General features: G+C 39.8%; 1 protein-coding gene across 2 annotated transcripts in view; it reads right to left on the bottom strand.

Moving 5' to 3' along the window:
- LOC124615686 (limbic system-associated membrane protein) overlaps positions 1-15165 on the bottom strand; it is a 948770-nt gene that overhangs the window by 10454 nt on the left and 923151 nt on the right. For both annotated transcript variants that reach the window (XM_047143716.1, XM_047143717.1), the window contains exon 8: positions 6455-6641. In XM_047143716.1, the coding sequence (XP_046999672.1) occupies positions 6455-6641 (187 nt within the window). The remainder of the gene's footprint in view (positions 1-6454; positions 6642-15165) is intronic.

Genomic DNA, 15165 nt, shown 5'->3' with positions numbered 1-15165 from the left:
GTGGCTTTACGTCTGTTAAGGAAGAGTACTTCCTTGTCAGAGAATATCGTTGGAAATAAGTTTTTTCTATTATCATGCTTATTAATATTGCAGGTGAGTGCATAGGCAAGGGTGATACTACCAATGGGTTTCGTTACGGCCAATTCAGTAATAACACTGCTCTCTACGCTCATAAAAGCGTAAAATTTTGAAACTGCGCCTTCGTAAACCTGGCAAACCTGTTGTAATTAATTGCAATTATAATATTTACATCGATAACCTGATTATCATTTACAGAAACAAAAGTTTATAAAGTGAAATATAGTACAAATTAGTAAGCATAATTTGAGAAATTGCCCATTAATTCTGATATGGATTATAGAAAATAAATAATTCTAGATTTATTAATAAATTATTTCAGAATCTGCGCGAAGGCGAAGATTCATAAATATTCCCACAATTTAAGGACGTATTAATCATTTATAGTTTAAAAGATGGCTGCAAAATCACTTTACTAAGGTAGTTTATTTTATCTCTCTAGAGAAATTTTAAATTACATCTGTTATCAAATCGGACTACACATAGTAGTACACGTATTGTAACGATAAACATATTATTTTGCGTTTGCAGGGAACAGAAAAAAAAAATTTCAGTACATAAAGGGCGATGCAAAGATACTGCTAATGTAAGCACAGCAGGAGAGTACAGTTAGCCTCTACAATAAACAGCTGGAAGCATAGTGTACAGTAATTAACCTAATGACTGTGTAATTTTTTTGATCGAGGTGGTTACTGCTGCTGTAACGTTCCAGGAATGAAGATTATTGATATCAAAACTGTTCACCGTATCTTGCGTATCGTTGTTTGCTGGTTTGTGACACTTACTCTTTATTAGCACCACTCATTACCATCTGGTGCGACACAAACCAAATTTAAGCCGTTAAGAAGGCACTAAGAAAGTATTGGAGATCCACTAAACTGTCAAAAGCAATCATATAGGAATACATTGCCGTTTCCGTTAGTTCTGTTCTGATTTATAATTCGTTAGTTACTGTGCAGAAGCACAACATTTACGGCAGAAACTGTACTTTCGTGGTATGACTCCCATGATTTTAAAAACTGCTCATGGTTAAGTGACGTAAAAGATAAACGGAGGAGTTAAGTGATACGACAGATAAAGAGTGCAAAATAACAAAGTGTCAGTAGGTTACATAAGAAGGCTGAGGTTTAATTTATTGCGGTTATGGAAATTATTCACAAAAAGAAGAACAACCATTCATAGCTGCTAATTAAAATGACCTCATCTTTTGTGTGATTAATATGGTCTACATAGTACAGAGTTCACTCATTTGTACAAATACTGACTTAAAGAATCACACAAACATCGGTGTCTACGTATCACAGCGAGAAATACGCAAGTATAGATACAGATTCTTTTACCTGCAAGTCAGTTACTTGTTAGAACCGTATGAGTTAACTTTACTACCATCCTCAAACCTTTCAATATGTATTTGAAAACCTTTTCATGATTCTTTGCCGTCTCAAATAGGTTTAAAGTAATTCAGCTGTACTTAGAATGGATGTGTTCTACTGATTAGACTATTGATTCCTGCCTCTGAAGCAGGAGACAGCACAGCAAAACAGTGACACTTCCAGGTTAGTGCACTGTTCACGATTAACATCGATATTTCACTGCCACATTGAATTGTTCGTTATGCATACCAAAATAATGTAGAAGAATAACCGTAAAATCAAAACAACGTGATTACATAAATGTGAAAACTTAAGTTACATTCCCTTTTTCGCAGTCAGTAACAGTTAAAAACGGAACTGATGAAAATGCATATCATCGTGGCGTTGCGAAAATAGTTCTCCCTGGCCTTCAGTGACAAGAAGTTCACGCACGCACTCTTACGTGAAAAGACTGCATAGAACGTTCAGAAGTTTGATTGGTCAGGAAGGTAGGTGTCAGGTTAGAAATCATGTGAGAAAGCTTACGACCGTCGGAAAATGCTACTTTCGTTTACGCCAAATGAGGTCTTGTTAAACTGTAGACTTCGGACTAATCTTCACATTAAAACTGAATGTAAATAGATATCTCACGAGCATCTACTTTTTCTGTATTTTGACAGGTGGTTTTAGTTCTTTTTACTCTGAAGTATCCGAACGCGTTTATTGTTACACAGATTGCAATTTGTATAAAGTTCTCAATAGTGTATTATGAACTCGGAAAATTTAACGGGACGTACAGCATTTGTTTCTCTTCGAATACTATCACAAGCACTTATTTCTCACTGCTGTTTACGTGCTGCCCAAAGAGTTGTGCAGTAAACATGCGCCAACAATCATAATTATACCTTGAACTTAGAACAAGAGGAAAAACAGTAATCCATGATCCCTTGTTCTTCGACTAACACAGAGTATTCTCAAAGGGTGAATATAAATCTAATGCCCGCTTCAAATGATCGCCCGTAATTTTCCTGATGAACACAGTGAATGAATAAATACAATACAGCACGGTGGTGCCCTCCCCCACGAAACATGCACCGTGCCGAGGTGGGGTGGCTTGAATGCCTCAAAGATACTAATAGCCAGCAGAGGGGTATCTGTAGAGAGGCGAGATAACTGTGCACGGTGGCAGCAGAATTCCAAGAAGTTGCTGATATGAGAGTCTGGATCATTTATTTATCTGGTCCTGTAACATTAGCTAACATGGCCGTGCTGTGATGGCACTGTGAACAGCTGATAGCGTTGAGGAACTACCGCCGTTACTTTCCCCGAGGGCATGCAGTGTTACCGTATGGCTAAATAATACCATTAATGTGGAAAAAATATTCCGGGGGTAAAACAGTCCCCCATCAGGATGGCCGGAAAGGAACTACTCAGTAGGATGTCGTCCTCGAGGTAAACATATCTCGCCTTCTTCGGGTTGTAGCGTGGAATTTTATATCTCTTAATCGAGTAGATAGTTTAGAAAATATAAAAACGGAAATGTACATCATGGGAATTAGTTGTATGATCTGACAGGAAAAACCGGACTCCTGATCAGGTGAGTTCCGGGTTACAACACTAAATCAAATAGGGGTAATGTAGGACAGTGTCTAACAATGAATAAGAAAACAGAAATGCAGGTAACCTAATACAAATAACACATTATCCTAGCAAGATGACATTGAACCAACAATGACTACAACAACTCAAGCTTCCAAGTAGCTCCGTACATAATGAAGAGACTGAAAGATCATATAATGAGAGAAAAGAAATGATTCTGATAGTCAACGGAGACGAATATTCGTTTACAACTGGGAACGGCAATTCGATAGAAGAAAAAGGAAGACAAGCAAAAATAGAAAGAGAAAACTCGAGAGGGGAAAGGAAATGAAAAGTGTAAACGCCCTGTTGAATAATGAACAGAATTTAATGACTGTCAAAGCTTAGTTCAAGAAACATGTAAGAATGTTGAACGCATACGAGAGGCCCTGAGACACTGAAGGTTTCAGAGTGGTTAAGTAAAGGTAAGACAGAGATTTCTAAACAATAATTCAAGCTGTAAGAAATATCCAGAGGAAAATCTAGAGTCTGACGATAACTCAGTACTTATTAGTAGCAGATTAAAACTGAATAAATTACAAAAATGTAAGAAATTAAGGAGACTGGATCTGGATGAATTAAAAGAAATGTAGATTTCAGAGGACTCCAGAGGGAGCATTAGGCAACGACTTACTAAAGTAGTCTAAAAGGGAATACAATAGAAGATGAAAGAGGAACTTTGATAGATGAAATGGTGAAGGAAACATAGGACGAAATAGGAAAGAATGACAAGCTCCTTGGACAATACAGGAGATACTGAACTAAAATGACGAAAGGCAGCAAATGAAACAGTCGAAAGCGAATACAGACGAATCAAAATGATATTGGCACAAAGAGATAAGTGGTTACGCAGGAATAGCGAGAGGACAAACGCATGGCTGTAGAAGCGTGCACATGTAGAGGAAGATGGATTCCGCCTACAGAATAATCATAGAAGCTTTTGAATGGATGAATAGAATACGATGTTAAGCCAGTACTAAGCAAAGAAGGGACAGAGGAAATGTGAAAGGACTATACAGAAGGACTCTCCAAGGAAAATGAACTTCAATAAGGAAAGAGATCAAGAAGTACGTGAATATAAGACGGTAGATATGAGACTAGGAGAAAAATTTGGAAGATCAATGTAAAAATTGAGTCTTAGAGTAACGAGATTACATTAGAATTATTGATACCCTTGAAGAGCTCCAATCATGAAAAAACAATTTCACCTGGTGCACAAGTTACTTGATATTAGCGAAATACCCTCAGACTTCAAGAATACTTTAATATTTCTAATGCTGTCTAGGTACTGACAGGAGTGAATAGTACGGAACGCTAAGTTAAAATCATGGTAGCAACGTGCTGCCAGGAATTATTTACAAAAGAATGGAAAAACTTGTAGAGCCGGATTTCCAGGAAGATAAGTTTTGATTCCAGAGAAATGTAGGAACATACGCCACAATACTGACCCTACGACATATCTTAGAAAATAGGTACAGGAAGGATGGATTCCGTCTTGAGAAAAATGAAAGAGGATGCTGAAGGAATGAGAAGCAACTGTACAAATACGAATAAGTTTATGGAATTTGTAGGTTTAGGGATAGATTTCTGAAAGTGTTGACTGGAAATTCTAAAAACAGCAAGGATAAAATACGGGGAGCGAAAGTTTATTCCCAACTTGAGCAGTAACCAGACTGCAATTATAGCAATAGAATGACATGAAAGGGAAATTGTGTTTGAGAGTGAGAGAAGCCTGTAGACTCTCTCCGATGTCATTTAGTCTGTACAGTGAGGAAGCACTTAAGAAAACCAACGAGAAATTTGAAGTAGGAATTAACATTCATGGAGAAGAAACGAGAACTTTGAGGTTTTTTCCACGCCGTTGTAACACTGTCAGAGAGTGCAAACTAGGAAGGATATAAAATACACACTGTCAATGTCATGAAAACCACTTATGTAAAAGAGGAATTTGCAAAAATCTAATATATACTCAAGTATTAGGACGTCTTTCCTGTAGGTTTATGTATGTAGTGCGCATTTGTACACTAGTGTCATGTGGACGAGTAGACACTTCAGAGAAGATCAGACTAGGAGTTTTTGAAATTTGGCGCTGTAGAAGAATGCAGGTAATCTGATTTGTAGACCGATTAAATAATGAGGTGGTACTGAACCAAACTGGGGAAAAGTCAAACTTATGGAACAACTTGAATATAAGAAGTGATCGCTTGATAGGACACATACTTAGGTTCAAAAATGGCTCTGAGCACTATGGGACTCAACTGCTGAGGTCATTAGTCCCCTATAACTTAGAACTAGTTAAACCTAACTAACCTAAGGACATCACAAACATCCATGCCCGAGGCAGGATTCGAACCTGCGACCGTAGCGGTCTTGCGGTTCCATACTGCAGCGCCTTTAACCGCACGGCCACTTAGGCCGGCCACATACTTAGGTATCAAAGAAAAGACAGTGTGGTAAGAGAGACGTGTGGGTGATAAAAATTGTAGAAAGGGACCAGGGAATGAGTACAATAAACACGTTAAAATGCATGTATGTCACTGTAGTTATTTGGGAAAGAAATACTCGTGCACTGGACGAAGTATCGTGGAGAGCTTAATCGAATCAGCCTTCGGAGTGAAGACAACCGTAATGACAATAAAAAGCAGTATAGCATGAGTATGAAGGTTATCAACTTCTGTAACAGATGTACTTCATCTGAAATTTAATTCCTCTGTTCTGCAAAACAGTGATCATTAGAAACGATGACTACCACGCTTGACTAAATTTGTGTCGCTTAAAAAGATACTAGTCGCATGTTCTCGTCTGTGTTAACGTAAATTAACGCAGGTATTTAAAATTATACGTATACTTATTTTTGATTGGCGCCTTGACTCAGTAACATATGTGAGGTATTCAGTCATCAAACCACTTAAACGTTTGTGACCATGCTTCGATACGTGTTACAAGCAAAAATGAAATGACAAACTTTTCCCGTATATGTACACGGTATTTTTCATCGTCACCTGAAGTTCATGTAGCATAAAATTAATTACCAACTGTGTGGGATCCCCTGAAAATGCAAAAGATGCCAACTAAAGAAAACTCTTTTTTTCAGAATGAGATTTTCACTCTGCAGCGGAGTGTGCGCTGATATGAAACTTCCTCGCAGATTAAAACTGTGTGCCGGACCGAGACTCGAAGTCGGGACCTTTTTTTGTTTTTTGTAGATATGAGAGAATGTAATGGTGATAAGTGCTCTGGAAATTTTCTGACTTCAGAATTAAAATATCTTAACTGTTTCTGTTTGTGATTAGACAAAATAAACATATGAATAATGAATATTTATTCAAATACTTGAATTCATCAACCAGGAATACCATATATTTAGGCAAAGAGTAGGTACTCACCGACTCCTCTCGTTGTAAACTTGAAGCTTTCGGAATCGCGGTTCCATCCGAATCGGTTCTTGGCGCGGACCTTAGCCTCATATTCCGCCCCCGGCTCCAGGTTGGAGATGAAATACCACATCTCCTGGTGGAACTGCTCGCTTGGCTTGGTCGGCAATACGACGTCCACCCAGTATGTGTCGTTGTCCTGCAGAAATACACCCACGTTTCTCTGTTCACACTTGCAGTGGAAAGCTCTAGTGACAAACATAAACATTGAAAGCACCGGGAGTTAAACCTAAGACACCAGGGCCGTAGTAAATGCGGTGATAAGGAAACAATTCTGCATGTAAGTTTATTGTAATGTAACTATCAGTGAATAAAACGAACGTTTCGGGCATGGTCAAGTGACATTTCTATGGGTTGGAAAAGCCGTAAGAAGGCCGCTAAAGCCGTAGCTGTAGAGTCGATTTTATTTGTTGATAGTCGTCTTACAGTTGGCGCGGTATTGTATTTAGAAATCTTTTATGTTAAGTGAATCTAGCAGCGGAAACTTAGGCAACTGAAACAGCTTTTCAATGTTGATAAAAAGCGACAGAGTTGTTTTCCAGATGCGTTCATTTCGTCACCGTGGATTTCTTTCTAAATGAACGTCTTAGGGAGACATCAACAATTCAGCGGCCGTCTTTGTAATTTAATTGTGACAAGGCGGCAGAAATGTGCAGGGAACGTAAGGACAAGTCACACAGCACGTTATTGTGTTCCCAGCATGCTCTGAGGGCTGTGTTTGTGCCATACGGTCGGCGAAGTGAATCACTGCGAGAAACTGCTTTTCAGCTTCTGTCTTGGGGTCTTCGGCTGACGTTACTGGAAGTTGGTAGACAGAGGCATAGAAATTGCGAAGGAGACAATTTCAGCATGAGAGAAGAGAGGGACACAGTGGCCCCGGAACATAGTTGCCAGTGACAGAACAGTTCTAGCGAAAGAGTGACGAAGACAGTGCGAGTGGGAGATGAATAAAAAGAAAGTGGAAATTGGTGAGAGCCAGTGATAATGAGGGTGTCTATGACAGTAACCACGAGGAAGAGAGAGAGAATGATAATGAGAAGAGAGAAAGCGGGGGGACGGAATGAGTGAGATAATAGCAGTAAGAGAGAGTAAGAGGGAGGCAGTGACAGTGAGTGAAGATAGTAGTAGTAGGAGAGAACGAAGGAGACTGTAGCTGTGAGATAATAGTCATTGACAGTCAGAGAGACAACAAGTGATAGTGACAATCAGTTGAGGTAAATGACTGAGTGAGAATGAGCAAGCAAAAGCGGATGAGTATGAGCTAATTACATTGATGGACTAGTGGGTATGAGAGAGTTACAGTTACGGGAGATCGTGGGAGTGGGGGGCGAGTTGAATGTTATAATGAGCGTTAATATGTTCGCAAGCTAAAATTTTTGGAAACTAGGATGAGGCAGCTGGTATCCTATTTTTCAGTCAGAGTCTTTTAAACAGGAGCATATTCCCCCTATCGGAGCATTTCTGCGCTAATTAACTAATACATAGAGGTGTAGGCCAGCAGTTGCAGGAAGTTTTGGGGAGTGAGTACCAGGTCACCAGCATTGTGAAGCCTAATGAAGGATTGGCTCAGGTGACTTTTAACATATGGGGGTTATGTAGGGATTTTACAAAAGAGGATCAGGTAGTGATTGTGGGTGGGGCTGGTAATAGTATTGATAGGGATGGGGAGTATGACATAGATGGTGACCTGGAAAAGATAGCCACTCAGACTGGCAACACGAATGTGCATTTCGTGGAACTGTTTCAGCGTCACGATCGGCCTCATCTTAATACAGCCGTCAGGCGTAATAACGTGAGACTTGGGGGTGCGCTAATGACAGAAGGCATGAGTCACATTTCAGTGGTGTCGGTGGAGTCTATCAGCAGGACGGGTTTCACTAGACATGGCCTGCACCTCAATAGGTATGGATAGGGGAGGTTGGCAAAGCTTATAGGTGACAGCATAGGTGGGGGTGGTGGGATCACTCATGGGAAAATTCCGGTAGTTGTGGGTGTTAGAGCTGTACCTTTTTTAGACTGAAGTCAGCTGACAGGTATTCCTGCTTAAGGGAAGTCTCTCTAACAAAGAAACCACTTTCGACAAAGCTTAGGTATCCGATTAATGAGGGAATTAGTATATTTCATCAAAACATTTGATGGAATTAGTATATTTCATCAAAACATACAAGGCATTAGAGATAAAGTTAGTGAACTGCTTATAGATGTTGACTGTGAAATTATTGGTATATCTGAACAATTCTTAAATAAGGAGATAATTCAGAGGCTTCGTTTACCAGGATACAGGTTGGCTGGCAGTTTTTCTAGGAGCTCTTTGCGGTGTGGGGGAGTAGCCATGTATGTGAAAAACGGTATCCCATTTGAGTCAATCGATGTTTCAAAGTACTGCACTGAAAAGGTGTTTGAATGTTGTGCAGGTGTGGTTAAATTTAGTGGAGCTAAACTTCTTACTGTTGTTATTTATAGATCCCCAGACTCCGATTTCACAACATTTTTGCTAAAGCTAGAGGAGGTTCTTGGTTCACTTTATAGGAAATACAAAAAGTTAGTGATATGTGGTGACTTCAATATAAATTGTATAAGTGATTGTGCAAGGAAAAGGATGCTGGTAGACCTCCTTAATTCATATAATCTTATGCAAACCGTATTCTTTCCAACGAGAGTGCAAGGGAACAGTAGAACAACCATAGACAATATTTTTGTTCATTCGTCATTAGTAGAAGGGCATTCTGTTAGCAAATTGGTGAATGGCCTTTCAGATCATGATGAACAAATTTTAAGTCTAAAAGATTTTTGTGCTGCAACACATGTTAAATATAGTTACCAACTTTTTAGGAAAGCTGATCCAGTTGCTGTAGAGACTTATGTAAACTTTATCAAGGAACAAGAGCGGCAAGATGTTTATAGTGCTGATACAGTAGACGATAAATATAATGCTTTCCTCAAGACTTTTCTCGTGCTCTTTGAAAGTTGCTTTCCGTTAGATCGTTCAAAACAGGGTACTAGCACAAACAGGCAGCCTGGGTGGCTGACTAAAGGTACAATAATATATTGTAGAACAAAGTGGCAATTATATCAAAACGTTAGAAACAGTCACAATCTAAATGCAATAGCCCATTACAAACAGTATTGTAAGGTGCTTAAAAAAGTTATTAGGAAGGCAAAAAGTATGTGGTATGCAGATAGAATAGCTAAGTCTCAGGATAAAATTAAAACCATATGGTCAGTCGTAAAGGAAGTGGCTGGTCTGCAGAGACAGGTCGAGGATATAGAATCAGTGCGTAGTGGGAATGTCCGTGTTACTGATAAGTCGCATATATGTACAGTATTTAATAATCACTTTCTGAATATAGCAGGTGAACTAAATAGAAACTTAGTCCCAACAGGGAATCATATAGCGCTCGTAGAAAAAAGTGTTCCGAGACTGTTACCTGAAATGCTCCTCCATGATACTGACAAGAGGGAGATTGAGTTAATAATTAAATCACTAAAGACCAAGAACTCTCATGGATATGACTGGGTATCTAGCAGAATACTGAAGTATTGTTCCATGTATGTTAGCCCAGTACTTAGCCATATCTGTAACTTTTCCTTTAGGAGTGGTCGGTTTCCTGACTGATTAAAGTACTCGGTAGTGAAGCCACTTTATAAAAAGGGAGACAGGGATAATGTTGATAGTTATAGACCTGTTTCTATGCCATCGGTATTTGCTAAAGTTATCGAGAGGGTTGTATACACAAGGTTACTGCAGCATTTAAATTCACATAATTTGCTGTCAAATGTACAGTTTGGTTTTAGAAATGGCTTAGCAACTGAAAATGCTATAGTCTCTTTTCTCTGTGAGTTTTTGGACGGATTAAATAAAAGGTTGCGAACGTTAGGTGTTTTCTTTGATTTAACGAAGGCTTTTGACTGTGTTGACCACAAAATATTACTGCAGAAGTTGGAACATTATGGAGTAAGGGGAGTAGCTTACAATTGGTTCGCCTCTTACTTTAAGAACAGAAAGTAGAAGGTAATTCTCCGCAATATTGAGAGTCCCAATGGGGCACTGTTAAATGGGGCGTTCCCCAAGGATCGGTGCTGGGGCCACTGCTGTTTCTTATTTATATAAATGAAATGCCTTCTAGTATTACAGGTGATTCAAAAATATTTCTGTTTGCTGATGACACCAGCTTGGTAGTGAAGGATCTTGTGTGTAATATTGAAACATTATCAAATAATGTAGTTAATGAAATAATTTTGTGGCTTGTGGAAAATAATTTGATGCTAAATCACAGTAAGACTCAGTTTTTACAGTTTCTAACTCACAATTCAACAAGAACTGATATTTTAATCAGACAGAATGGGCCTGTTATAAGCGAGACGGAACAGTTCAAGTTCCTAGGCGTACGGATAGATAGTAAGCTGTTGTGGAAAGCCCATGTTCAGGATCTTGTTCAGAAACCAAATGCCGCTTTATTTACCATTAGAACAGTATCTGAAATAAGTGACATTTCAACACGAAAAGTAGTCTACTTCGCATATTTTCATACGCTTATGTCATATGGTATTATTTTTTGGGGTAATTCTTCTGATTCAAAAAGGGTATTTTTGGCTCAAAAACGGGCTGTTCGAGCTATGTGTGGTGTAAGTTCGAAAACCTCTTGTGGACCCCTATTCAATAGTCTGGGAATTTTGACATTGCCCTCACAGTATATATTTTCTTTAATGTCGTTTGTTGTTAGCAATATTAGCTTATTCCCAAGAGTTAGCAGCTTTCACTCAGTTAATACTAGGCAGAAATCAAATCTGCATGTGGAATGCACTTCCTTGACTCTTGTGCAGAAAGGAGTGCAGTATTCTGCTGCATCCATTTTCAATAAGCTACCACAAGAACTCAAAAATCTTAGCAGTAGCCCAAACGCTTTTAAGTCTAAACTGAAGAGTTTTCTCATGGCTCACTCCTTCTACTCTGTCGAGGAGCTCCTGGAAGAGCTAAAAAATTAAGCAAATTCCAGTGTTACATTCTTGATTTTCTTTATTTAAACTAACGACGTGTCGCCTGAATATGTTTCTTATATTTCATTTTATCTGTTTCTACAATCTACAACTGAATATGTTTCTTATATTTCATTTTATCTGTTTCTACAATCGTGTTGTAATTTCATGTATTGACTCGTTCCATGACCATGGAGACCTCTCCTTAATGTGCTCCCACGGAACAATAAATAAATAAATAAACAAATAAATCTTCACTTCCCTAAGGGATGAAAGAATATTGCTGACATAACCTTCATTCACAAAAACACGCAGTAAGGATACCTGTTTGCTCCTCAGTAACACATATTCAGTCGACCAGCACGGACTCCAAATTCCTGAAACCATCCGGAAATACACTAAAACAATAGTGAGTCCCATCATAGTATCACGTTTACAGGTAATAATCATTATGAGCCAAGTAATTCCTCCACGAACTGAAGCAATTACTTAACCAGGTCATTAGTGACATAGCCATTCTCGCAATGGGTCACCTCAAAATGTAAACGTCAAACTGATGTAGCAGTAACGCGTCGGCGTGTTGCATATGTATTTGGCATATGCAAACAAGCTGAAATATGCGCAGCTGAGTAAAATGTTAACATGCCAGCGAACGGGTGTAAAGTTGCGTAAATATTCATGTGAATTTCCCCACGTGCGTTACGCGCACAGTCCTACAAGTTTCCAGCGCTGCCAGGGGCTTGTGCTATCTACAAATTTCGGACAAAAATCAACAGCAGACCCACTCCGATAGCTGAAATATTAACTACCCAATTAAAATAGCGCATAAATGCTAACTGTTGAATTACGATAGTTAGATAAAGCACCATTTGTTAAAATTGTTTCTTTATAGTTCTGTCTCTGATGGGTCGACTATTTGGTTAATACAAGGGGCGTTCAAAAAGAAACGAGCCGGAGGCATGATTACAGAAACCAGTACCTGGCTGTTGAGACGCGTGTTCCACTGTGACATAAGGCAGTGAATGGCTGTCTCATAAAATTCCCGGCGCTGCGATGTTAACTAGTCCCGCACGTACAGCTGGACGTCGTCGTCCGAGGCGAATCGTTTGCCCCTCAGAGCCTTTTTAAGGGACCAAAAGTGGCGTAATCACAGGGAGAGAGTTGCGGACGGTATGGAGGGTGGCCGAGAACCACCCATTTGTATTTCTGCAGGAGTGCCGCGACTGTGTTGGCCGTTTGAGGCTTTGCATTGTCGTGGAGCAGAATGACCCCACGGGTAAGATTGCCTGGTCTTTTTCATCCACATCTACATCTACATGATTTCTCTGCAATTCACATTTAAGTGCTTGGCAGAGGGTTAATCGAACCACAATCACACTATCTCCGTACCATACCACTCCCGAAAAGCACGCGGGAAAAATGAACACCTAAATCTTTCTGTTCGAGCTCTGATTTCTCTTATTTTATTTTGATGTTCATTCTTACCTATGTAGGTTGGGCTCAACAAAATATTTTCGCATTCGGAAGAGAAAGTTGGTGACTGAAATTTCGTAAATAGATCTCGCCTCGACCAAAAACGTCTTTGCTTTAATGACTTCCATCCCAACTCGCGTATCATATCTGCCACACTCTCTCCTCTATTACGTGATAATACAAAACGAGCTGCCCTTTTTTTGCACCCTTTCGATGTCCTCCGTCAATCCCACCTGGTAAGGATCCCACACCGCGCAGCAATATTCTAACAGCAGGCGAACGAGTGTAGTGTAAGCTGTCTCTTTAGTGGACTTGTTGCATCTTCTAAGTGTCCTGTCAATGAAACGCAACCTTTGGCACGCCTTCCCTACAATATTATCTATGTGGTCTTTCCAAGTGAAGTTGTTCCTAATTTTTACACCCAGGTACTTAGTTGAATTGACAGCCTTGAGAATTGTACTATTTATCGAGTAATCGAATTCCAACGGATTTCTTTTGGAACTCATGTGGATCACCTCACACTTTTCGTTATTTAGCGTCAACTGCCACCTGCCACACCATACAGCAATCTTTTCTAAATCGCTTTGCAACTGATACTGGTCTTCGGATGACCTTACTAAACGGAAAATTACAGCATCATCTGCGAACAACCTAATAGAACTGCTCAGATTGCGCATGTGCAGTCGTTCCTTCATGATGGTGTGAACACTTCCGATGCTCAATCCGACCACAGCGGTTATGGCCTACACTGTCACTCGGCGGTCGTGAGTAATGAATGCATCCACCAGCTGGACGATGTCATCGGTAATGCAGTGCGGTGCTCCAGACCGTGCATCATCGGCTAACGACACCCGTCCTTCCCTGAAGCGCTTGCGCCTCGCCTTAACCCTTGCAAGGGGCATGCAGTGTTCGATAAACACTTGTAACATTCGTTGATGAATGTCCGTTCCTCCTACTCCTTCCGCTATCAGAAAACGAACGACACCTATTTGCTCTTCTTTTGATGTATCCATGTCTCTGTTGCAATGCGGCTGGCAGCGTTGGACGATTGAAGAATGACTGAGTCCATACAAAGCAGAATGTTATGCATACGGTGGAACATCGACGGTGTGGTGTACCACGAATTGCTTCCCAGGGGTGTAACCATCACTGCTGACATTTACCGTCAGCAGTAACGATACATGATAGGAATGGTCGGTGTAGTTCAAGAGCCAATTGATGACATTAAATACATCATTTAATTTGCCAGAAATTTTTCATTATGTAAGGCCATTATAAGACGCTGAAGCCGAAAACCGGTCAACTAAATAAACTAATACTGTACAACATTCGGAATTGTGTATTTCAAAGCATGACGTGGCACTATATCCAGAAACTTCTTTGACGCTACATTGCTTCTTTTATATTCATGGTAGCACATCTAATACTATTATACCGTATTACTAACGGTGAAAGTGCAGCTCTCTTTGAAATTTTTTTCTGTTAACGTTGCTACATATTTCTGCACCGATCTTCCATTTTCAGGAGATTGCAAGCTTGCATTCAGCAACTACGTACTATCGGATACGTCTAAGTTTCACATGTTTCTGAAGCAAATGTCGTGTACATAAGTGAAAACGTAAAGCTTAACACCACTCAGGAATTAGCCCATAGTCCTGTTCCACTTGCTGCCGACAGGGTAGTACGAAGAGCGAGGTTAGTATGATTGTGGGACATGTGATCAGCATGTTGCCAGTCAATCCAATCATTATTCTCGGTAGATGAATCTTGATGGTCCTGCTGTTCTTTTATTCAAGCAGCTCCTCCTTTGACCTCAGGAGGCTGAACTAATCCCGTTCCAGATCTCACCACCACAGAAAAAATTCTGAGGTGGTACCAGGAAACAAACCCGGTCGTTTCGCACGGAAGGCAGCGGCGCTACCCATTTTTTTCGTCTTTTTTCTTTCGATCTTTCTCTTCCTCAGTTTTTAGTCACTAATACGTTGTGGTTGTCGCATGTAATCTTAATTTCATCGCTGAGAAATTCACTCAGTTTTTTTGTTGTTTTTTTAGTTGTATTTCAATTCCCCATTGGGGCAGGCTGGCAGCAGCATATGCGCTGCTCTTCAGCCGAAAGACATAGAACAAACAATAGAAAACATTCAAAAATAACATAAAGGAGGAAGCATGGTGTACATAGATATAAAAAAAGGGGAAACATTATGGACGACAAT

Source organism: Schistocerca americana, chromosome 5, assembly GCF_021461395.2.
Source record: "Schistocerca americana isolate TAMUIC-IGC-003095 chromosome 5, iqSchAmer2.1, whole genome shotgun sequence".
Lineage (NCBI taxonomy): Eukaryota > Metazoa > Arthropoda > Insecta > Orthoptera > Acrididae > Schistocerca > Schistocerca americana.
Note: the sequence above shows the minus strand (reverse complement) of the source record. Positions and strands in the feature narration are given on the sequence as shown.